We start from the raw sequence: 25,648 nt of genomic DNA, 5'->3' as shown, positions 1-25,648 counted from the left end.
GCAGACATTTGTTTTTAAATTATGAAAATAAAGTCAGGATCTTACTAGACTATTAACCCAGAAAAATATAAAATCACGAGAAGAAAGTTGTAAAATCACGAGAAGAAAGATGTTTTAATGAGAAAAAAGCTCCTGGAGTTATCAAAACATGAGCGGTTCAGCAAATCCGTGTGGTTCTTTCTTTAAAATGGACTCAGTCATTTAAACAATCGTTTGAAAGTCATAATAATTTCACTCTATTGTTTTAAAATATTAAGTGTTTCTGTATTTGGAATGCCAAGTATAACTTGTTCAACATTCCTAATTTTGATGCAGTTTCAAGTAGGATTTCTCAAAAATTATGACTTGTTCTCATATTATGACTTTATTTATTTGTTTAATTGAAAAAACATAAATAAATAAAAATCAATGGTTAAAAAGTGCCAGAAGAAAAAAATACATTGAGAACGACAGCCATAAATATAGAAAATAAAATATTGTCTTAATAATTAAAACCAAACAGTTCGGGTTGCAGACACCCTGCCTCACAGAAACCTTTAAATTATCAACGTAAATCTGTTTTTTTAGAGCATCATGTGAATGGATATAAATACGACCGTTTTAACTCAAATTAATGGATTAAGTCTCAACAGTGAATTTCTCTGTTGTGAGTTGTGTGTAATTAGGAACCAGCAGAGTAAATAAAACATTGAAACCTTCCAGTCGTTGCGGTGCAGGCGTCTAACTTCATTTGATTTAAACTCAGTGAGTTGAACCAGGAAGAGTTTTGGTTAGAATAAGATAAAAAAGGAAATAAGCAGCAAAATGGTGCTGAAGTTTAACCAGTCTGTGTAAGATGAGTTTTTGTATAAAACAGGCAGGTGCGTCTAAGAGTTTAAATTATTTATGTGTTCCTGCAGGATTTAAGATTCACCTATTAAAGGGGTAGTGCCATGTGTTTTCCAGGCACATAGTGCCATTTTCTAGCATAAACCACTAACTATGTTAACTTCAATTGATCTTAAAATACTACTTAAAAGAAATATAACTTAAAAGAAATTTGACTTCTCAGTTTAATGTGTTGAAATTGGGCCTGTGTCTCTTTAAAAACTCCTTTCTGAAGCTCAGAATCCAGGAAGTCATCCCAACATGGCTCCTCTATGAAACCTTTAACGTTTTTAACAGTGTTGCTCAGAGAAGTAGCTCCTATAATGAGCTCAGCTGTTCCACCAGGTGTTTGCTAATTGCTACTGGCTAGTCTGAAGGATCTGAAAGGGGAGGAGCTACACCTCAAAGGTGGGGCTAGGTCCACCTGCGTGTTTTGCACAGCTGAATGGTTGCCATGGAGATTAAAGGATTTCTCAAACATGTATAATAGAATAAAATCAACACTCCAGGTTTGTTTTTGACGAGGGAATAACATTATCACATGACATAAAAGTTAAAAAAAGAGAGATTTTATATAGTACTGCCCCTTTAAATATTAAAATAAATAACGTCCCAAAAACTGAAAACTGCCCTCAGCCACAATGCCACAACCAACAGTCAGGAAATCTGATTGGTAAAACGTGTAGAAAAGAGAGCCAGAGGAGTGAAGAGACAGATGTCAGTCAGTCCAGATGTTCCCTTAAGCTGATTGTCTGTGATGTTTAAGGCCTCGAAGTCCAACTGCCACCAAAAGCACCACATGTGAGGTCTGATGAGATCAAGTCAACCTTAAACTGGAACTGCCAGGTCATGTTGGACGCACTTTCTTGTTGCTCAGTAAAGGAACTCGGTGGTGGAGGTGTTGAGTAGATCATCTCAAACGGCCGCAGGTCGACTGCAACTCAAAGCCCCTGAATGCACCGTTACCTGAACGCAGCAGCTGCCACAACAACAAGCCAACGTCTCTGCGCTGCCGAGCGACGGACCCGGACGGGTGGAGTCTGTAGGGAGGTACGGTGAGGTCACAGTTTGGATGGATGCTGGTGGCTCTCCTCACAAGTTCGGGAGGATGCTGGCCTCCTGCGGTGAGCAAAGCCCGAGCGGGCGGGTCCGTGGAATCACACCTCCACTGAGGTAATCTGGTTCATCTGCGCCCTCATAGCCTGGATGCTGTTCAGGATCTTCTTCTGGTGGCCGGCCAGCGTCACGCCTATCCTAACGATGTCCCTAAAAAAAACAAGACTGATTCTGAGTAACTGAGGCAGAAAAAATAAAACTTAAAAATAAGTTCCAGGGTTAGGGCTGAAGCGACTAATCGGATTAATCGATCATAGAAATTTAGAAAAATATTAATTGCTAACAGAATAAAAAGGCCAACTGCTGAAAGAACAAGACCCTCAAAACACTAATTAAGCCAAAACTGTACAAATATATACACATTTTGCATTTAGAATATACATAAAAAGTTTAGTATGCAAATTTGTCCTACCCAAAACATCAAGTGGCAATTTTAGTTTCGCCTTGTTTAAATTCTGCATTAAATAAAAAATCTGCAGAATGTGTCAATTTTTAAATACAATTAATCGTCAGAATAATTCATAGAATAATCAATAACAAAAATAATCTGTTTTTTGCATAAAGCATGGCAATTTTACATCACTAAAATTATAAAATGTACAGAGGCATACTGACCCCTTCACAATAAGAGTCTCCACCTATTTCCTGTGTTCATCTTTCAGCTGATTAAAGCAGCCAACAGCATCTCCTCTATTTGTGAAAAAATACTGGGTGGGTAGTTATAACATAATTAAATAATGTATATGCTTTAACACATTTTTAGAAAAACTGCACTAATATTGATATTCTTATTTCAATATTTTAATTTCGTTCCATTCCTGAACTCTGGGCTGCATGTCCTTCCACTTCTCTTTATTCTGTAAAATAAAGGCCAGTAGTTCCAGAAAACCTGTTTCTAAGAAATGTAGTCATATTTGTGTAGCATTTTAGAATTAGCTGCAGTTATTTCCTATCCCACCTTTAATATCTTAACCCTCTTTACTCTGGTTTTAACCGGAACGTCCTTCTACACGTAAATTTTATTTAAATATATTTTGGTTTTATACCTAAAGGTTTTACTTATTGCTAAGGTTCTTTTAAACGTGCTGCATCAATAAACCGATCTGAAATGTGTCGGTGGATGTATGAGGGGTAACCAGCGTACTCCATGGTCATCTGAGAAACCACGTCGAAGCTGCTGAAGCCTTCGTTGGCAAAGTTCTCCTTGTACTGGCCCATCTTGATGGCCTCCAGCCACTCATCCACCGTGCTCAAGGAGGTGAAGTCCGGGGTGCTGCGGTCCAGCAGCGGTAAGTGAACACTGGTGCAAAAAACCCAGAACAGAACAGAGACATGATTAGTGAGCGAGTATGGGCCGGTCCGGGTGTGAAGCGCCTGTCTGCCCACCAGGACGACAGCGGCGTTGTGGTCTTGAGGGTGTTGGGGTTGCGGATCATCTTGTCAAGTGTGCTGACGGTCTGACTGAATTTCGGCCGATTGTTGCGATCTTTCTGCCAGCAGTCAAGCATCAGCTGATGCAGCGCGCTCGGACAGTCCATCGGAGCCGGCAGCCTGTAGTCCTGCTCTATGGCATTGATTACCTGCAAAAGCCCAAACAGATGAAAATTCACACTGCTGTCAAGAGATTAGCACCAAAACACATCAAAGATCTGCTGCTGGTGGATCAACCTTCCAGACCTCTCACGTCTCCTGGTTCTGGTTCTGCTCTGCATCCAGAACCAGAACTAAACATGGAGAAGCAGCATTCAGCTTCTATGCACCACAGATCTGGAACAAACTTCCAGAAAACAGCAAAGCAGCCGAAACACTGACTGCCGTTAAATCTAGACTAAAATCCCATCTGTTTAGAGTCACTTCTGATTAACAATAACTGAAACATTGACCAACATATTTTATGTGTGTTGATGATTTTAATGATGGCATTTGACAAAATGTAATGTCAAATGATGTTTTTATGTTTTCGTGATGTAAAGCACTTTGAACACTTTCAGTATTGATTTACTTACATCTTGGTTGCTCATGTCCCAGTACGGCCGTTCACCATATGACATCACCTCCCACATGACTATGCCGTAGCTCCAGCAGTCACTGGAGGAGGTGAACTTCCTGTACTGAATGGCCTCAGGAGCCGTCCACCGAATGGGAATCTTTCCTCCCTAACAGGGAGGAAGGACATAGGAAATTTGCCACCAATTGAAAATGAATTCATCACAAGTACTTTTATTCTTCAGTAAGGACTCACCAAAGAGCTGGTGTATGTCGGGTCGGACGTGTCGTCCTCCAGGAAACGCGATAGGCCAAAGTCGGACACTTTACACACCAGGTTGCTGTTCACCAGGATGTTCCTGGCAGCCAGGTCTCGATGAACGTAGTTCATCTCACAAAGGTATTTCATTCCTGCTGCGATGCCGCGCAGCATCCCCACCAGCTGGATCACAGTGAACTGCCCATCGTTTTGCTTTTGGAAAGAGAAAAACTACATAAATTTACTCTGAATGTGTCATTGCTGTCAAGTCAGATTGATTTACCAGGTTTTTGCTCTATAAGAGCACCATAATTGCATAAGGGCACTTTCTAATGGTGCATTCACACCAGTTATGTTTGGCCCACTTTAATCCAACTACAATCCGTTTGTCTAGACGGTCCGGTTCATTTGGGGAAGTGTGAATGTGTAATTGGACCAAAAAAGTGAACTCTGGTCCACCTCAGTCTGGGTTTGGTTGAAATGAACTCTGGTTCGGTTTGAATTCATATGTGAACACCAAGCGGACTGGAGACCGAAACAAAAGCAGGAAGTGGTCTACAGAGGAACAGGCAGAAAGAGAACCACAGCAGCTGGAGACGTTTTGGTTCCAATAGATGTTTCTATTTTGGTCCCCAATCGAACAGAGTCTACCGGACTATCAGGTCTGAAAACACCTTAAGACACCGACGGTAAATTAATTCGACTTTTCAAGTCAGAATCTAGTTTAGCAGGACATTGGCTGCAGAGAGGACAAACCACAGAGTACAAATGTTTCGAAAGTTGTGTTGACATCTATTTTCCACACAGAGTGTTCATGCATCAAGCATCAAGCAAGCTTATCAGTGTCACTTTGTCTTACTGGTTATCATCCATATGAACAGAGCAAGAGTTAACTCTGCTCACAGTATGTTGGTAAGGCGTATCTTTGTGTGTATGATGTGGTAGCATTACCCTAAGAAAGGAGTCCAGGGACCCGTTCTCCATGAACTCTGTGATGATCATGACTGGGCTGCTCTTGGTCACCACCCCCTCCAGATGGATGATGTTTGGATGGTCAAACTGGCCCATGATGGATGCCTCACTCAGGAAGTCCCGCCTCTGGCGCTCAGTGTAGCCCGCCTTCAGCGTCTTGATGGCCACCAGCATCTCTCTTTTCCCAGGCTGCCACAGGTTTCCACTGCATACCTCCCCAAACTCACCTATCAGAAAGACGAGTTGGCAGTTTGGAAAAGGACAAAGAGGTCTCTCATTAAGATCTCTGTGAAGAAAGAGCTGAGCCAAACAGCAAAGCTCCTAATGTTCCAGTTTATCCTCAAACATTGTGTTTCTGATTCATTGTCTCCTTACCTGCACCAATGACCTGCTCTATCTTGACGCAGGAAATGTCGATCTCTTTGGCAAACTCTCTTACAGCTTCATTGGGATCTTCATATGTGAAGGGATCAATGTAGATTTTCACTCCTGGGGAAACTGTCATAGAGAGAAACGGAAAAGCAGCAGAGATGCATAAAAAAACCTCAAAGTTAGGAGCAGCCAAAACTGAAGCCCATCTCACTAAAGACGGCTTTTAATCTTTATAGCTGTTGGACGAGACAGAAGAGTGAATCAGCTGCTTACTGTGGCCGCTGGTGTAATGTTGGAGTTTGTCGGAGTACTCTGATTCTGGTCTGTCTGAACTCCTCCTGATGAGGAAAAACAAAGATCTTTAAGGTAAAAATGTCTACAGATAAAAACAATGTGTCTATGTTACATGTATATAGCACTAAAAGAAAATTAGATGCATTTAGATGCATGTGAGTCCTAGAAGTATAGCTCACTAGTTCTTACTCCGCTGCCCGAGTTTATTTATCTGTACCATCAAATAATGCCTCACCTGCGACAAACGATTATGACAACCGTCATGGCGATGACAAAGACGACTCCTGCTGCAGACGAACCGATGATGAGAGGTAGCTTCTCCTGGATACTGGAGTTATACTCTTCTAAACAACAAAAGCAGACAAAAGATACAAACTGGAGCTGACTGAGATACAGCGTCTAAAACATGTTGGCCGGCCAGACTGAGCACGTCTGCTTCCACCTTTCACTGCCTGTGGTTTCACTAACCACAGACTTTCATCCTCCATTATGTTGAAAGGATTCTCACAACTTGACTTCTAGATTTTGGCACAACATAAATGCCAGACCCTGATGGGCTAACACCTCAGGCCATAAATGAATTAGAGGAGTTCAGTGTTTTGATTGGACCTTATAGAGCTTTCCACACCCACCGCATCAGAAACTATCCAGTTTAAAAGTCCAAGAAGAGGAAAACCAATTAAATCCACAATCTGCGTCTATTACAGGGTTTACGTTGGTTTCACTAACTCAAGCTTAAGCCTTTTAAAACCTATTTTAAGGCCATTATGACTTAAATTTAAGACCTGTGTCATGAGAGAAATCTACAAAAAAAATTTGCATATTTTATGTAGTAGTAGCAAGCTTTTTTACACAGAATGCACAGAGCATCGTACAGAAAAGTTGAACGCTGTCTAGCTAACTGGCAATAATTTATAATTTAATGATAGACGCAAAAAGCTAACCTGCGAGCTAGCCAGAGGCAGCTGAGGCTAGCTAGCCTCAACAGAACATACGCCGGTGTCTGCGACTCAAACTTCTGCTTGAAAGAAAAATCCCATGAAGAAAATAAACTACATACAATATATGTGATTAAATAGTCCTGCCACGACAACATTTAGGACCTGTGATTATCTTTTTTAGGTCAATTTACATATTTTCTATTGAATTTAAGACTTTTTACATCCTGGTCATGTTGGACGTGTGAAGGACAGCGGACAGAATCAACATAACATTTCATATCCAATAGAGACACTTAGCAATGAAAGAGCTTCGACTTCTCAAGAGAAACTAGAAACACAGATTTCTGATCTGTCCAGAGGCGACTTTACTCTCAGTGTCCGTTGGTGAAAATCTCTGAGCCAATCGTTGCCTGTCTTAGTGGATTCAGTCTTTAATGCGACATTTTTATTCCAAAATTTCTCTAAACAACTTCAACTGACTTTAGAACCACCTTCTACAGACTCCAGTGGAGGCCAGAGAGAAATAAAAGACTGTGGGATTTGGCATAATTCAACCTTCCTCTTCACCAGTGGGTTCATACAACACACACACACACACACCCACACACACGCACGCATGCACACACACAGATATCAGCGTGTTGACAGAAATGTAAAGGTTATTTACATCCTTCAGGCAGACACAAGAGGTCTTACCCATAGTAATGGTTTGGAAGTACATTTTGCCGCTGAAGCTTCCAAATCCAGCGACAGTTCGAGCTCGGACCTGGAAGACGTAGATGGTTCCAGGCTTTAAGGCCCGTATCACTGCTGTGTTGGTCTGACTCCTTATCAGAGAGGAGTTATATTCGGCCAAGTTCTGAAACAGACAAAACAATTCAAGCTATGACTGTTCTCCGTCCAGAACCTAAAACCCCTCTACAAATGTTGCAGGGAAAGACGGACCCAGTCAGGACGGATGTACCTTCTCATAATACTGGAGTTCATAGTCCAGGATAACACCGTTAGGCTGATCGGGCTGAGACCAGGACAGGGTGATGCTGTTGGGAGTTCTGCTAACTTGGTGGATGATGGACACTGCAGATGGTGCTGAGAAGAAACCAGAAAAATGCTAAGTAAGAGAAAAAATGAGACAAAGCCACAGAAAGAGCAGCAGAGACGAACGATTCTGAGACTTCAAGTTGAACGCTTGGTCACAAACCCTCAGTGTGCTCTCCACCAAGGAGACCAACTTCCATGTTTAGCTAGCGTATTTTCAAAGTTAGCTGAAGCGCTAAATGAAAAACCTCTGCTATTAACGGATAAAACGCTGCACTTTGTCTTTCTACCTTTGCCTAACTTATTTTCAAAGCTAACTTTGGAAACTCTAGCTAACTTCTTTTTAAAGTTAAAAAATTAGCTCTGCTATTTAAGGATTAGCAGAAGTTTGTCCACAACTGCCCTCGTCTTTCTATGCATATGATGGTGTAGAATATGTCAATGGTCAATGGAACCGTCTGCCCTTATGAGAAAGACACCATCTCCCATCTCAACTCCCATTTGTGACAGAAGAAGAATTATCAAGTTCCTGACAGGAAATGTCTTTGTTTCTTCTGTCCCGTTGGACCTTGATGGATGAAACAGATCTGAAAGATGTTCACTAACCGGCCTGGTTGGTGGTGATGTTGGCGGACGTGTACTGTGGCGAATACGGACTCTGGTCAGACACTCCGTTCACAGCTTGAATCTCAAAGGTGTACTGGGTGTGAGCCAGCAGGTCGCTGATGCGGACGCCGGTGTCCGTCAGGCCGAGCTGCCGCGGGACAAACTGGACGTTGTCTCCGCAGCGGGTGCAGCTGCCCCGCCGGCTGTCGCAGCTCTTACAGATGATGTTGTAGACGACGTCCTCTCGGCCTCCGCTCTCCAGCGGCGGGCTCCACTCCAGCTTCACAGACGTTTCATTCACCATGGAGATGACCCGCTGTGGCGCTGAAGGAACAGCTGGAAGGGAAGAAGAGTTACACAACAAACCAGCCGAACATCCTCACAAAATGACCTAAAGGACTTTTCCAAACTGTGAGCTCAGACTACTTATGACTTATAATTAGACAGTTCTGATAATTACAATGAGCTTGATCGTTTCCATTCTGATGATTAATATTTTTAGAAAGGCATTTTTGTTTACAGAAACATCATAATCCGTTTAATTTATGGTTTTGGTTTAATTTAAAAACCTTTTCTCTAAAGTGCCTTCAGACGACATTTATAGTAAATTGTCGCTACATAAATAAGCTGAATTGAACTGCAAGTGGATTTTATTTTTTATTTATTGTTTTTGGTTGTAGTGTTTTATTTTTAGATATTTAAAATATCTTCCAGCTCCAGTGTTAAAATGTTCTTTACAAAATTTAGATTTATTGGACTTTGAGAGCCTGCATTATTACAGCATTATCAATATATTACTTGAAAACATTCTCAAAACAACAATATTATAGTTTATGATTGGCCACTGATAAAACGGTGAATTGTTTAGCATTGATTGACAGCGCTAAGCCCCTCCTCCTGGCTCTGATTGGTTGTTTTTGGTAAATTTCTTTAGATGACAATAGAAGCTCAGGAAGGAGGTGGAGAAGATTAATCTTTTCACAGATTATCTGCCTCATATTACAGTGTCATGACAGGGTGACAGTTTTAGCAAATGTGTAGAAAAACATTTTTAAATAAATATTACAAACTGCAGCTTTAAGCATTCATTCGATTCAGGAGTTTTTTTCAGAAGGAGAGCCTCCAAATGTTGGAGGATGGTCACACTAATTAAAATAAATGCTGAATCAAACATCATTCTACTTATTCATGTCGTCAGATTATTAATGTGTACAGAGTAGAGAACCCAAAATTATACTCAAGTAAGAGTAGCACTGCTTCAACATATTTTTACTCAAGTAAAGAAAAAAGCAGCCGTCCAAGAAATTATTCAAGCGTGAAAAAGTATTTGATAAAAAGTCAAGTACTGAGTAACTGATCAAATTATCAATCATTTAATATTTTAGAATAGCATCATTAGACAGACCTAAATATAAAGTTAAGTGGAAATGTTGGTATTTTAAGGACCAAAGTGACAATAATTCATAGAAGTAACAAAGACTCTTTTTTTCAATACAAACTTATTAAACTTTGACAAAAACTGCAGGTGTGCGTCTGCTTTTTGGTTGTTTTTCATTCAGAGAATCCAAACATTTTACTCAAACAAAAGTAAAGATACATAATAAAAGTACTACAGTAGTAGTAAAAATACTTGTTTTCAAAAATGTTACTGAAGAAAACGTAACTGAGTAAATGTAGCTACCCAGCTCTGATTATTCATTCATCATCATCATCATCATCATCATCATCATCATCAGTCGGATGTGTTTTGTGCTCTGCACCGTTGCAGAGTGTTTACGTACTGGTGCACGGCATCCGGGGCGGGTCGGCGTCAGCGCGGTAGTAGCCGTTACGACAGATGCAGTTGGTTGCTCCGTCGCTGATGGTTCGGCTGTTTATGGGACACTGCAGGCATTTCTCATCTCCCTGTGCAGCTTTGAAGAAACCCGACACACAAGCTGGAGAAAGAGCAGACAACTCCAGGCTCAGGAAGGAAAACGAGCAGCAGACAAGCTGAACATGGTCACATGGCGCCACTTTGCATCGTTTCTGCTTGTTGTTACGTAAACAGTCCTGACACACACATCAGAGCCTGACATGTTCTGAAAACAATATTTCTGCGTTTCTTTCTTGCTCACAGTTTCTCCGGAAAGCATAAGGCCTGATCATGTCTGCGTCTGAGAAAGGTCAGCTCATTAACATGACAGTTACAGAGACCCCGACAGATGCTGTCACTTTTCATATCTCAACATGTTAGAATGTGGGATGCAATCAGGGCGAAAGGAGCAGAAGAAAAATGTTTGTTTTAAATTATAATCAAACTGTAAATCCTGTAAACTTTACTCTCACCGGCAGACCTGAAAATAATGACAAAAAAACCTGAAAACAAATTCAGGTTTTGCAGCAGCAGTCTAATCCTACACTGACAAACTGTAGAAAATGTAAAATGTTAGTACATGTATGCATAATGGGAAGGTCTCTGTTACTAAATAAATATCACACTGTTAATTATTGCCAAGGAATCAATTTTTATAAAAACAAGAGCCGCCATCAGTCTGACATAATGAAAACGGTGAATTTACTAACTCCACAAATTTCTATGGAAAATCATCCTTACATAATACATTCCATACACTGTAAAAAACGTCTCTAATTTATGGTTCGATGCCGTAAATTAGTGACTTTTTTTACAGTGTGGGATCCCCGCTTACACTGTAAATGATATAATTATTTAATGTATTATGATTATTGGTTTGCCCCTAAGTTTTCTTTCTTTCTCCTTTCTGGATTATTCTTCCCATCAAAGAATAATCTAGCAAACATGCAAAATATTTCTTACATTTTAGATCTTCAATAAATAACATTGTTTTCCTACAAAATAATTAAATCAGCCTACTTTATTTTAGATTTTCTAATTTCTTACTTTTAATTTCTTACCTGATGATTTTGGCTCACATGACAGAAAGTTTAGACACCCCTGATTTAAATCTTTATTCACTTTGGGTCGTTCAGGCGGTACCATTGCCATAGCAACAAACAGTTACAGCTGTAATTGGTGCAGTCACATTAGTGTTGTTCAAAATGTTTTATAATGTATAGTGTCCCAATTCAGCAGACAAAATAAATAAAAGTTACGAAAGATTCACGACATAATCTTAAAGGGGCAGTATCATGTAAAATCAACTTATATGTTATAATGTTTTTCCTTCATCATAAACAAAACTAGAGTGTTGTTTTGATTCTTTCATGCAAGTTTGAGAAATCCTTTCATCTCCATGGCAACCATTCAGCTGTGCAAAACGCCTGGTGGACGCAGCCCCGCCTCCAAGGCGCAGCTCCTCCCCCACTGAGCTCCTTCAGACTAGTCAGCAGCAATTAGCAAACACCTGAGCTGAGCTCATCATAGGAGCTACTTCTCAGCAACGCTGATAAAACGGTGTTAAAGGGTTAACAGAGGAAACAGCAGGAGTTTTTAAAGAGACAGAGGTCCAATTTATATGAGTTAAGTTAAGAAGTCAAACTTAAGTCACATTTGATATTTACAGCTTTTTTATAACAATTGAAGGTAACATAGTGACTTGATTATTCTATGTGCCTGGAAAACACATGATACTGCCCCTTTAAGGAAATGTCCTCTGCAGCATCACGCCTGAATACAGACAGCAACGTCTTCCTTACCTTGGCAAAGTGTGCCGTTCTCCAGCGCCTCGTGTCCGGCCTTACACATGCAGCGGCCGATGGGAACCATCCACTCCCCGTCCCCGTTGCAGTAAAGCTTGATGGGAACGTCCACCTCCTCCCCGTTGGGGACACACATTCCCCTGGCCGCCACCAGAGAGGTGCTCTCCGCTCCGGACAGGGTCTCAGGGAACACCGCCCCGTTCTGGATCACCCGCGGACATTTCCTGTAGTACACCTTGACGGCGATGATGGACATGCAGGCGCCGTAATCCTGGAAAGCCAAGTAGAATCCCTTACGAGAAACGGGTCCGAAACTTCGAACTTCGCTGTTGATCTTCATTATGCGTCCTCCCAGCTCCACCTGGGAGAAGCTTTCGTCGGCGGCTATCGTGTCCACCTTCACCCAGGGGTTCTCCATCCAGGGCGGGAAAGCTTTGCTGGCCACGTCGGAGTCCGACTCGTAGTAGTAAAGGTTGAAGGTCTCCTTGCAGGAGCCGGGAATGTTGGGAATGGAGCTGCAGTCCCGCACTGAGAACTTCATCTGGACGTGGATGCGCTGAGCGCCGCGGCGCTGGATGAACCGGGTCCGGATCCAGTTGTTCTGGCTGTTGTTAAAAACATTGCAGACCTGGTACGTCCGAATGGTATTCATGTGTTCATCATAGCCACTCACTTCTTCCCACTGAGACAGAAACACAAACACAGAACAACAAATGTTATCTTTCATTTAGTTTCTCTTTGTTTCACTGTTTCTCTCACCCCTTGTGACGGGAAGGTGGTCCAGCCGAGTTCTGCTGTTGCTGTCGTTGAATCCATCAGAACTTCTGCAGGAAAGACAAAAGGAGGAAACGATTGAGAAAGAATTCAACTTTTTTTTTGTTCTTTCAACTGTTTCATTGGATGGAAAAAAACCTAAAAATATGAACACGACCTTTAATATTGATCACATAATTAAGAAGCATTTCCCAACGTCTGATGTCTGTTATTATTGTGTAGTTTTTACAAACTGCAATTAAAAATGTAATAATGATTTCATGTGAAGTTGCATACAGTCGTAATAAAATCCACTACGAACATCTGTGTGTGTTTTTATATATTTGGACACATGAAGATTTAAAATCAGTTTTAGCAATCAGGAAAACTTAAAGTAATAAAACTATTCAATTCATTCAGAAAATACTTTTCAACGCTTTGTGTTGAATATGATTTAAAAAAACCATTTCTGGTCAAAATGTGGTTCTGCCTGCATGCAGACGAACTCTGTAAATCTTTGTAAAAGATTAATAAGACATGTGCGCCCAGGAGGCAGTACCACTGAAAACACTGCAGGAGGTCTGCCAGGCCAATTGGTGGCGCTGTAACAGCAACAGAACAACACAAAAAATGCTTAAAAAAAACCAAGTATGGCCCCATGTTTGTTTGGGACAGAGAGAGAAATGGAGTTTCAGCGCCATGGTTTCAAACCGACAGCACCGATTTGCTTGTCACAATAATAAATCCTGCTGAACAATAAATTAGTTATAGCAATAAATGATAATGTTCTTGTTTGAGCCCATTTTCAAGTAATAAAATGGTAATGGCATAATAATGAAAGAACACATTCTGAAAGATCAATAAACTTTCAATTCTAATGAATCTTTAACACTGGAACTAGAAGACATTTTAAATATCCAAAATAGACAAACAAAACAACAGAAAGAACAAATAAAATGAATTATAAAGTCTTTAAACAAAACTCCTTCAAAAAAAGGGACAGTTGAGACCAAAGTATCAGACTGAAGACCTTTACCTTCCAGTTTTTGGTAGAAAAATAGAGAGAAAATGGAAAAATGGAAATTATTGAGCTTGTTTGAATTTATCATGCAGTTAATTGATTTATTGCTTATTGAACTACAGCTATTAGCCTGTTTTGCTGAATGCTATCAGCAGCTGGACACCAGTCAAAGTCAGGAACTCCTCTGACCAAACCAGAGAGGATGTCGTTTAATTCAGGCCATAAAAACCTGGATTGTGATTTTTTTGTCTCTGAGGCTCGCTAACTGCCGGGTTTCTGCTGCACACAACTTTTCTCATGGTTATTTCTGTTAAAGGTTAAAATGTGTTGTTTATTCTGTTGTCTTCAATTGTCAATAATTTATTTTTGTTTCCGTGTTCGGCAAAATGAAACAAGTTCAAACTGAAATAATTAGTCAGGATTTTGTGAAATGACTGCCAGGGTTTGGCTGGTCGGGAGCCATGCTAACATGTGAGCAGCGCTGTTGCAACCAAATGACCCATTTTTCCGGGTGATTGCTTCCTGTTAGCGTCAGCAGCGATTAATGAGGAGCAGGGAGCGAGTGGAGAGCCAGGTGTTAGAGCCACAGTTAGGCAGGAACAAAGAGGCCACCAGCGCTGACCTGCAGCACATTTCAAATTAATCTATTCACCCTCACAGTTCAAAACTCAAATTCCCACAAACTGCTTCATGCTTAGTGTGTTTTTAGTAGCTTCCATTGTGACGCCATTATCAATGTCTTGTTTGAGAATATTGCATTGAAATCACATGTAGCGACACTTTTTAATGTTGCTTTAATTCACATATCTTCTATTTTCGAAAGAAAAAGTCACTTCAGAGGCACTGTGGGTGCAGCGCTCTGCTCCCGGGGAAGTTTCTCTCTCATCTCTGCTGCAGCTTTCTGGTTGCAGCACAGCACTGCTGGCTGCAGCACAGCCTGGTGTGCAGACACAAATCATCACACGCTTTTACAACTTCACTAGCTGGTACCTCGAGTTTCTAAACTGTCCGTATTGAAGATGTGAGTTTGTGAACCCAGGATTTATTCTGGAGGTTCGGTACAAACAACAAGATGGAAAATATCGACCAAAACTTAATTGTTTTATTGATTAATCAATTAATCGGATGAAAAAATGGGACATTCTGCAAAATTTTCTTTAAACCGCGTAAGCCATTTTAATGCAATAAGTCTTTAAAAATAAGCAAATAAACAAATAATTCAATTTCTTGTTTAAGTAAGAAAAACTGCAATAACATTTGATCATTTTTAGCAGCTGCAGCGAGAAGCTGATTATTATTTTTCTATTAATCAATTAATATTTGGAGAGCAAAAGTTGTTTAAAAGGAGATTTATTTATTTACAGAATTTGAACCGTGTGAAGCTAAAACTGTCATTTGAGGATTTTTGTACATTTTTAATTTTTTTATTTATCCATTTTGCAAAGTGTTTGTATTGTTTGTTCAATTTTATTTTAATTATGATGTTTTTTCAGCAAGTAGGCACTTTTTCATGACTTTATACTCTATTTAGCTATTATACAATTACTAAATTAGTTGATGAATATTTGATTAATCGATTAATCCCGATTAATCATTTCAGCCCTTATTAATCAGTAATTTAAAGATTTTTCTGTTGTCCATAATCCCATCCATGGGGTATAAAATGATAAATTAAGATACTACACTGTAAATACAAAATGGTATTTAATTGAAAATAGAAAGTTGACTTTAAAAAAAATCACCTTCAGTAAATTACTTTGAATTTGTGGATGGAAAGTTTCTCCAACTCACTCTCATGGAGCTGGATTCATTTAGAAAAAGTATAATTTTGCTTTGTTTTCTGTGTTGGAAAGTACTTTGACTAGATACTGCATCAAAGTACAAATATTGTACTTGAAGTCTTTCTTTTACTTTTCATGTTACTTCCTAGTTCTCCCCTCACTACAATTCAGAGGGTTTAGTCAGTTAAAGAGAGTAGTGGCACCCATTGCAAAAGGTTTGGGCACCTCAGGCACTAATAAAACTAAATTCAACTGACTTGACACTAATTGTACACGACTCGCTCTAACTGCTTGTGGCTGAATGAAATTGGGATACACTCCTGATGAAAAATGTATAAACACTCGGGATCTGAAGCTTTGGATAAATATTCTCGCTGTCTGCATGTTTGGAAATGTTCTCCAAGCCACACATGACACGCAGAAACAAATCCGTCATAATCAGAGGGAAGGAGAATTAAATACACGAGTGAATGTGTGTTAATAATGAAAGACGCTGCCGCAGTTCCACATTTAAAATGCATGTGGGCTCGGCACAGCTGGAGTTTCTAGTGGGAGATGGAGAGACGAGGTGCATTAGTGTCTGACGTTCTCCTTTCTGCTGCATATTTATTAGAGCTGGTCCTCATTCCCAGTAGTACAGACAGAAAAACAGCTGGAAATCACCTGAAATACCAGGAATCCCTGCTAAACTTTTATAGAAATTGTTTTATATCAACTTGACAAATTATCTTCTGTTCAAACCAAAATCTAGTTTGCTCCACAAAGATTTGGCTTTGTAAAATATGTTTGGTTTAATACTATAAACATTAGAAATGCATGAATTTAATCTTTTCTTTTTTCCTGCAGACTGTAGTTAATTAGCTTTGATTCTTCCAACTGGCTCCATCTGTTCCTGCAGTTCTGCTGCATGGATGTAGAGGGCGCTCTTGTGCTTCCGTCCCCCTGCATGATTCAGTAAAAGTAGGCCAAAGAGGAGGAGAGACTGGGCCAACTAAGCCCAGCACACATAATCCTACTAGGCTGCATCACATAATATATGTCATGATAGATCAAACCAACAGAGACGCATCATAAAACTCCCTGCTTCATGTCACGGCGGTGGCTGTTAGCTAGCTTCCAGCGGCTCATTTTGAAAAACTCGTCATGACGACAAACATGCTAAAAAACTGAGCAGTGATGTCAGCTTTTATCTCCTTAGCAATCAAATTCAGGATTGATTGTTTCATCTCCCTATGGCCTCGATGAGGAGCAGTGCAGAAGAGATCACGCACATATTTTTACTGCTTTGAGGTAAAATCCTCAATATGTCGTGTTGCTGAGTAGTTGGACCCAAGATGCAGGCAGTCAGAGGCAGAAATATGATTTAGAGATGTTAACAAAACGAATAAACAAAGAAACTAAACAGAAAAGAAGGAAATGATCAAAATACAAACACAGAAAAACCCAAACAATCCAGGATCATGACATTAATAATACAAACTGACAAATATGTTGCCATCTTTCCACAGAAAATGAATAAATCAAATCATAAATTTCCCTAAAGTAACTTCAAACTAATAAAGGTCATAAATCTTATTTTATATCCTGCAGCACCTTTTGTAGCAGTAACAGCAGATCCCAGTACTTCACAATAAGCATTTATATTAGGACATTTATGTGTTAATTTTAATTAAATAATTGCATTGATTTTAATAAGCTAAACATTTTAACAAAACTAAACATGTTTTTCATTTCTTTTCTCTTTTTGCATAAAAACTTCAGAGCCGGAACATTTCCATTGTGTTTCTGGTACGTCTGTAAAACTGACGCACAGACGACGACAGCAGCTTTTAGCAGCTAAATGAATAAACAGACATATGAGCTGAAGAATAATAACGATATTTACAGTTTTTAATCTGTTCTTCAGGTTTTTCAACCATCAGGTTGGAGCAGAGATCATCTCTGATCATTCTTCCTTTAGAAATGCGGATGCTAACATTAGCCTTGGCTGCTACGCGTTTAGCCCTGAGATGCTATTTTAGGCTTGAACAGCTTTGCTGATAGGCTAACTCCCTTTAGCACAACTTGATTCAACGATCGTTTTTTCCAGCGTCCAATCAGATCGTTTGGAAGCAGAAGTTAACCCCTAGCAGGCCGAGTGACACGACTTCGTCCCTCGCTGCTGTTAGCGGATGTAGCTTGTGTGTCACATTAACAGGCGTATCGGAAATGCTAATATAAAGGTTCCGGCTCAGGACTTTTGTATGTAGAAAAAGAAATATGAAAGATTACGTGACAATTTTTAATGCAATCAAGCCCGAATCAGCTTACTCAGTCAAAGTAAACGCTCTGGAATAAAATTAAAAATGATCTCAGGCTAATGTTGCATGAATCACTAATTTTCTGAACATTTTGCTGAGCTGTTGGGAAACCAGTGGGTTCAGTTATATGAACCCACTGGTTCAGTGGAGATTGAGTAAGTAGAAATAACGTGGACTAAAGCTACTGATCTCGTTGGGAAAGAAAATATGCTGGAGTGAATATATGCTACAGTAAAACTGATGCATCAGTGGACAATGAATGTCTCGATGCCTCAGAGTTTTTGAGCTTTGAGGTCATTCCTATCAGAAAATCTTTATCCAAACCAAAACACTGAGACAAGATTTTAACGTAATATCTAGACATTTATGTTTTTCTGTGAACCTTGGGTTATTGGCTTTTTATTTTTTTCTCAAAACATGAGAAAACCAATATAATGATGCTGAAATGAGTTTGTGTTTCACTCCTTTTTCTCTCCACATGGATTATTTATCAGCACACAGAAATAATAAAACCTCCAGGATGAGAACATCCTCTCTCTGTTGTGTCGTGATTCTGCATGTTTGCACTCAGAGATGACTAAAAGTGTCCCAAGAAGCACATTATGTTGATTACATACACTTCTACTGGCACACAACGAACAGAAATGTTACAATAAATCTCATCAATCTGGAGCACAAGAACAGGATCCCTGAGGGCTGCAGCACAGAAACTCATGGTAAGGTACATCAGGCACAGCAGACACGACAACCAGCGACTCAAACTCAGCAGCTGCGCTTCCACCGACCAAATAATTACACAATTCAACATTTCTAAAATAAATTTGCTTAATGGAAACATACCAATTTCGTTTTGACGGTTGAGGTAATTTTGTGGCTGAGTCAAAGTTGTTTTAATTTTTTCCAATGTAAACACTGTTTTCACGTCACACGAGTCACATGACTAGAACAGGTGTTCAGCAGCTAAACCACGAAGAAGAAAACGACAGGAAGTAGCAGGACAATCCGGACCATCGGCCAATTGTCACATGTTTGTTTCCTTTTTCTTTTGCATGTCATTGTAATCGTAAAAATAGTATATAATTTAGAGAAAATAACAAGAAATAAGGATTCAAACAATTTAACCGATTTTTACAAGACTGACTCTGGAAAAAACAAATCACGTGAATGAATGTACAATAATCAGAAGTGAGGGAAAATAGAGTAATAAATAAGTGCATCTGATCGGTAATCCGATAACACATTTAGCTAGTTTCATAAAATTTATGATTATTATAAAATAAGGGGCTTTTTATTATGTCCACCAGGGGGCGCACTGACGGTAACCACTAGCTAACAGTTCTTTGAGTCCAACACAATTTTCTACATATAATCTTTTAGCTACATTATGACAAATATTCGTTAAGAGAATTAAAGCATCGATTAAAATAGCATTTTAATTCATATGAATAAATATGTTACACTTTTTTGATGTACATTTTAAGAATAATCCGGAAGTATTTCTTCAGCGCAATGAGCCGAAGGTGCGGATCGTACAGAGACAGCGGCATGTTTTTTTTTAAACCTATCACATACATTAATGTATTCACATGTGATTTTCAATTGTGAAGTTGTTTTTCCGACATTAGCGGAATACTGACAAAGATTTGAGCATATTTGTAATGAAACCGCAGTCAGTGTGCAGGAACATCATCAGCTGTGGTGAAGAAGATCCATGAAGGATCCGGACTGACTCACATTCAGGTGATGGATTAATGAAAAGAAAGGCTGGTTGGCACTAAGCTGCAGAAAAGCTCAGACGTGACTGAGATTGCGACCTGAATTCACACGGAGAAGAAGAAACATTAGCAGCTCACCAAGCAGAGACAGACTGAAGGTGCTGTGGAAAGCTAAGGCCTCCATGTTGGTGGAGCAGCAGCGACTCAGTAACTCTTCACTTGAAGGAGTGTGCATAAGGCTGACATGACTTAAACATCACAGAACATATCATAACATGTCATGAACATTTAATGGATTTTTAATGCAAGTTTTAATGCAATTTTGCATTCAGAGTGCCATTATTTACAGAATGACATTCATGACAACAGTTTTTGACAGGGTCTTATGCACACACTTTTAATAAAGTTTTACTCTATTTTCTCTTTTTCCAATAGTTTTCAGTCTTTCAATGCGTGAAGAAGAGCACCTGTTGCCTGTTGTGTCTATGGGGCTCAGCGCTGCCCCCTATCAGTGAGGCACGGTACTTTCTGCCTCACTGGGGCATTTTCACTTCACCACATTTATGGCCAATCAGGACTAAATATGCCACTTATATTAATTAAATGTGTCACACTGTAAAACGTCAACAAATGTAAAACACGTGTAAATAACAGCGATAAGCATGTGAACAACTGCCTGCTTCATTCACTATATGTGACACAGCACCCCCAGAGGTAAAATGCAGCACTGCACTGCTTCACCCAGACGTGGAAAGAACTAAATGAGTGTGAAAGCTCTCAGGATGAGCCGTGCAAGGGTGTAGGTTTGGTCTAAGTTTTGGTGGGACCTTACAACTTACTGCCCCTCCCCCCCGCTCCTCCCCCCCGCACCGGCCATTTTTGACCAGTGGGGGGGGCACAACATTGGCTTAATAACCCCCTCCCCCCAACCATAACCATAACTTGATCATGCATCTTGTGTATACAACCAGATACAGTCATACTCAGCAGATCAGTTCAAGAACATTTTACTTTTTCCTTTTCAAAATTCAGCAAACATTACAAGTAAGATCAAAAGAAATATCCTCTGGATCTACTGATTATACAACAAACACAATTGCAGATAAGAACAAAAAATGACTTCTTGCATTTCAGGAAAAAGATCCAATTGTTAAGATATTATTGCATGATAGATATCTAACTTATGGGTCCCCTCACTGTACTTACAGCCGAGGTAGCGAAATAACTTTTAATGTCTGTCGTCCTTTTCTTTTTTGGTGGCGACATGGTCTCGGAGACTCATAATAAATGTCAAACTCAGAAGGAGACGCGTTCACTTTCAGCACCATGGACCAAGCTTCCATTCCGCGTGTGGCCAGCTGGCCGCCGCCTGGTGCAGCCAATCAAAGAACGTAGATCCACGTTCTTTGAGCCAATAGCGGGTCGTCATAGTTCATAACAGCGAATTTTAAAATGAATGCTACCACTGCGTAGTATATTGAAATATTAAACTAATCAATGTAGATTTTCGTTTATTTATTTTGTTTTTGTTAAAAAATACATATGTTTTTTTTTTTTTATTAATATGGCAAAAATTGGTCGGGACTATTTTATATCCCTTGAATATTGGTCGTGACATGTCCCGACCATCCATACCCAAACCTACGCCCATGGACCCGTGAATAACGTGCTCAGATATTTTTATCAGTGTTTTCTTGGCCGTTAGTAGCTCTGCTGCCTCGCTGCCTGGGGTCGACACGTTCTCTCTGCGTATTCATGGATTCTCTCCTGGTACTCCGGCTTGTTCCCGCAGTCCAAAAACCTTCATGTTCAGTTCATTGGTTACTCTAAGCTGCCCTTCAGTGTGAGAGAGTGTGTGGCCACTTGTCCTGTTATCATCTCTTACCAAATATCTGATGGAGATATGAATAGGTCTGTCACAATAATACATTTATTATTTATTGCCACTTGTGTCTTTGGGGCTCAGCGCTGCCCCCTATCAGTGAGGCATGGTCCCACAGGTTACATTGTCCCATTAGTTATTGTAATGAACAATATTTTGTTTTGAGACCATTTTCAACTAACATGATAGTAATAATGCAATAAAACATTCTGAAAGATCAATAAACTTTAAATTGAAATGAACATTTAATACTGGATCTGGAAGATATTTTGAACAACCAAAATAAATAAGCAAAACAACAAATAAAAAGAATTATGGAGTCTTTTTAGCAAAATTATTCCTCAGAAAAAGTGATGAAAAGCATCAGAGTGAAGACTTTCTTTATCCAGTTTTTGGTAGAAAGAGAAAAAAGAGAAATGGAAATGATGGAGCTCATTTTAATTTATCTTGCTATTAATTGATTTATTGCTCATTGCGACATATGAACCAAAGCCCTTAAAACTCCTTGCATTTTTCAGTAAAACATCTGATACTTTATGAACTACCTTTTTAAATTAAAAATGCATGAAATTAGCTTTTTAAAGAGTAAATAGTCTCAGATGGAAGAAATGAAACCAAACCCTGCTGAGTGCTAACCGGACTTTATATTACTGCTGAATTTCTTCTCAATTTAAACTGATTTAAAGCAAAACTAACTTCACAGATTTAAACATTGGATAATTGTGTTTATGTTTTTAAGAATCTGTCACAAATCAACAACCAATTAACTTCCAGCTCCAAACAAAAGCCGTTGTCTAACGCCCTGTGGTGCAGACAGAACGCTAATTTCAGTCCTGTCACTTATAAAAACAGAAGAATTGGTGCTAAAAAGCATTTATGACAGTTCATCACTGAAATAACTTTGGTAGAAAATCTACCAAACGCAATCCTTCCCTGAAGGAAGCTTTGGATAAATATCCACCAATTTGTCTCAGAAAAACCAACCAGACGACGGTGAACTCAAAAATATTCATGTCAAGGATTCCAGAGAACGAATTGAATAGTTGATCCTAAAATAAACAATAATTTAAGGTTTTATTTGAAACATAAGTTTAATTATAAACAGCTTCCAGCAGCTGTTTGATAAGAATGAAATGATCTCACTCTTCACAGATACTGATTAGTTTCACCGTGTTGCGTGCAGGAAATTCTTTAATTCATTTCATTATCATTTTGTTTTACCTTATGTACAGTCTGAATAAATATTTGTGCTTGTTCTGATTTGGACCAAACTCCAGGAGCTACAGAGTTACTTTCTGAGCTGCTGGGTCCAGTTTGCACAAGCTGACAGGAGTACTGCAGGTAGGCCCCGAATCTCCCCAAATCCTACAAAATCAGGCTGCTGGCTCACAGGTGGAGCATAAATAATAATAATAATAATAATAATAATAATAATAATAATAATAATAATAATAATAATAATACATTTATTGAATGTTTTCCACCCGCAGGCTTCCCCTTGATGTCAGCAGCAGATAGATGAGCATAGATCTGTGCAGGCAGACAGGCTTACCTTCCACAGCCCACACCGACGGCAGCATCCACAGAAAACACACCACGTCCATAATCACAGGCATCCCGCGCATCTGAGTGTGCGATCAACAAAAGGAAGAAGAAGAAGAAGAAGGAAAGGAAGGAAGGCAGGAAGCGATGCATCCGTCCAGCAGCCGTGCAGCAGCGGAGCCCAGGCTGTGAATTCATTCAGAAACGCGGAGCTTCATCCTCGTCATCATCAGCGACAGAAGGGATCATGGCTGGGATCGCTGCTGCCGCCGCGGCTGCGGCCGATCAGGCTGGGAGCAACCAAGTGGAGGGACGGGGGGGCGGAAGAGAAATAAATGAACAATGGATGGATGGATGGATGGATGGATGGATGGATGGATGGATGGATAGATAGATAGATAGATAGATAGATAGATAGATAGATAGATAGATAGATAGATAGATAGATAGAAAAAAATAACCACAGTATAAGTTAAACTCATGTTCCAGCCTTAAAGCATATTATTATAGTTTATTATATCACATTTCATCATCAAGGCAGAGAAAAGTGTTTTACTCTGAAAGCATAAAAACATCAGCAGTTGTGAAAACCAAAAACAAATATTACATTTTATTAAGTTTCATTGTTAAAATGATCAAAACACATCAGATATATTGATCAATGTTCCATTTATCATTAATCAAAGGAAACTTTAAGCAGGTTGTTTTAGCCTTGATTTAAAGGTACTCAGTGTTTCAGCTGTTTTGCAGTTTTCTGGAAGTTTGTTCCAGATTTGTGGTGCATAGAAGCTGAATGCTGCGTCTCCGTGTTTGGTTCTGGTTCTGGATTCAGAGCAGAACCAGAACCAGAACCAGAACCTGAGAGGTCTGGAAGGTTGATCCACAGCAGATCTTTGATCTTTCAGTGATTCATAAACTAACAGAAATATTTTAAAGTGTATTCGCTGATCTGAGCTGTTGTGTCTCTCAGAATTTCATTCACATGTTTGTCTTATTCATATTTACATATACCAGCTGTACTTTTAAATATCAAATCTCTCACATTAACAGCTAAATACTGTGGATTAATAGAACTAGTCACAGCAACAGTGATAATAATTTTAATTTAATATCCATTTATGATCATGTTTTTAAATGTGTGGACTTTGCTTGAGTTCTTTGTGCAGAACTTATTAATTTAATTTAACTTCTCCCAGCTAAACTAGGAATATAAATTAAGTACAAAATCAACATTCATAAAGAATGTAAAAGTATATAAATACATAGATGAATAAATACGCTATAGACTACATACATTAGCATTCATATGGTTCAGTGGGTCTGTGGGCCTAAACAGAGTTAGGTAGCCAATTAAATGAAAGATAATTTTACCAATGAACTTGACTTATGAAATTATATTATTTAGAGAATCTGTTGCATCTATATTTTTAGTTTTAATCCTAATTGTTCACCAGGACTCTGCTCTGATTCTCAGCTTCTTGGTGGCTAAATCTGCAGAGACTCTACAGCTGATCTACATGAACCGTTTCATAACTGGAAACTGGAATGAGCTGAAGAGCATGAGTCAGAGGGAAGATTCAGGAGCAGTGCTGACATTGGAGAGAGAGAAGGAAAAGAGGGAGAGAGAGAGAGAGAAAGAGAGGGAGAGAAGGAAAAGAGGGAGAGCTCTGGGAGGAAATAGAGCAGAAGAATATGAGCTTGACAAAAAGGAATCCAGCCTGCCTCCAGATGAGTGAGGGCTGCAAAACAAGAGATTAAAGGAGCCCAGGGCTTGTTCCCATGGAAACCTTTGCCCATGGAGATGGCAGAGAGAATGCAGCAGATTGTAGGTCAGACGCGCCATCAGCGGTCCAATCAGATGTAAATCTGTTCTGACTTGAGGGTCATAGAATCAGCAGCAAAGCTGGTTGCTCTCAGTTGCTGCTTTCACTGTTGGGGTTCTACTTCCTGGTTAAAAAAAAAGCTTCTTCTGGATCCAGCAACTGCTCTGTTCAACAAACAAGATAACAATATACAGAATCAGAAATAAATCTGAAGCTTTTACCTTTTGTCTCTAAAGACTGCATGAATATTTGCTGAAAATTGTAACATTTTTCATGCAACCTGCTGATTTAATCACAGGTCCTTCATTGTTTATGTCTGTTTTCTACTGAAAGCAATGGTGTCTCATTCAGCAACAAGCTCATTTTTATATTAGCTGCCCTGAATTATTTAAAGTACTCATGTTTTCTTGCACACTTGGTTCTGTCTGCTTGTGGTCTTGTTTCATTTTTAATACAACATGATAGTTTCCCTGGAACAGAGAACAAAACGGAGGAAAAGTGAGTCAGACAGCATGACTGATTCTGTTCTGCAACACCTGAAACATTCAGAACATGTGTGTGTGTGTGTCTGTGTGTGTGTCTGAGCATATGTGTGTGTGTGTGTGTGTGTCTGAGCATGTGTGTGTGTGTGTGATAGAGACCAACACCTGCTGATGTTTTTGATCATTTTATGTCAGCGTCTAAAGATCTACAGGAACTAATAATATCAACAATAATAAA

At 39.5% G+C, this 25,648-nt stretch overlaps 1 protein-coding gene across 1 annotated transcript; it reads right to left on the bottom strand.

Annotated features, from left to right (window-relative positions):
* Positions 1–2,018: 2,018 nt before the first annotated feature.
* On the bottom strand, positions 2,019–23,420 carry LOC114141081 (ephrin type-B receptor 2-like). Its single transcript, XM_028011497.1, has 16 exons — positions 23,116–23,420; positions 12,871–12,935; positions 12,109–12,793; positions 10,233–10,388; positions 8,452–8,787; positions 7,772–7,896; positions 7,504–7,666; positions 6,102–6,210; positions 5,846–5,910; positions 5,576–5,698; positions 5,180–5,427; positions 4,226–4,441; positions 3,990–4,139; positions 3,370–3,563; positions 3,128–3,283; positions 2,019–2,133 (listed from the first exon to the last, which is right to left on the bottom strand). The coding sequence occupies exons 1-16, from the start codon at positions 23,186–23,188 to the stop codon at positions 2,025–2,027; spliced, it is 2,973 nt and encodes a 990-aa protein (XP_027867298.1). The 5' UTR covers positions 23,189–23,420; the 3' UTR covers positions 2,019–2,024.
* Between the last annotated feature and the right edge of the window lie 2,228 nt (positions 23,421–25,648).

The sequence above is a fragment of the Xiphophorus couchianus genome, chromosome 24 (genome assembly GCF_001444195.1).
Source record: "Xiphophorus couchianus chromosome 24, X_couchianus-1.0, whole genome shotgun sequence".
Classification (NCBI taxonomy): Eukaryota; Metazoa; Chordata; class Actinopteri; order Cyprinodontiformes; family Poeciliidae; genus Xiphophorus; species Xiphophorus couchianus.
Note: the sequence above shows the minus strand (reverse complement) of the source record. Positions and strands in the feature narration are given on the sequence as shown.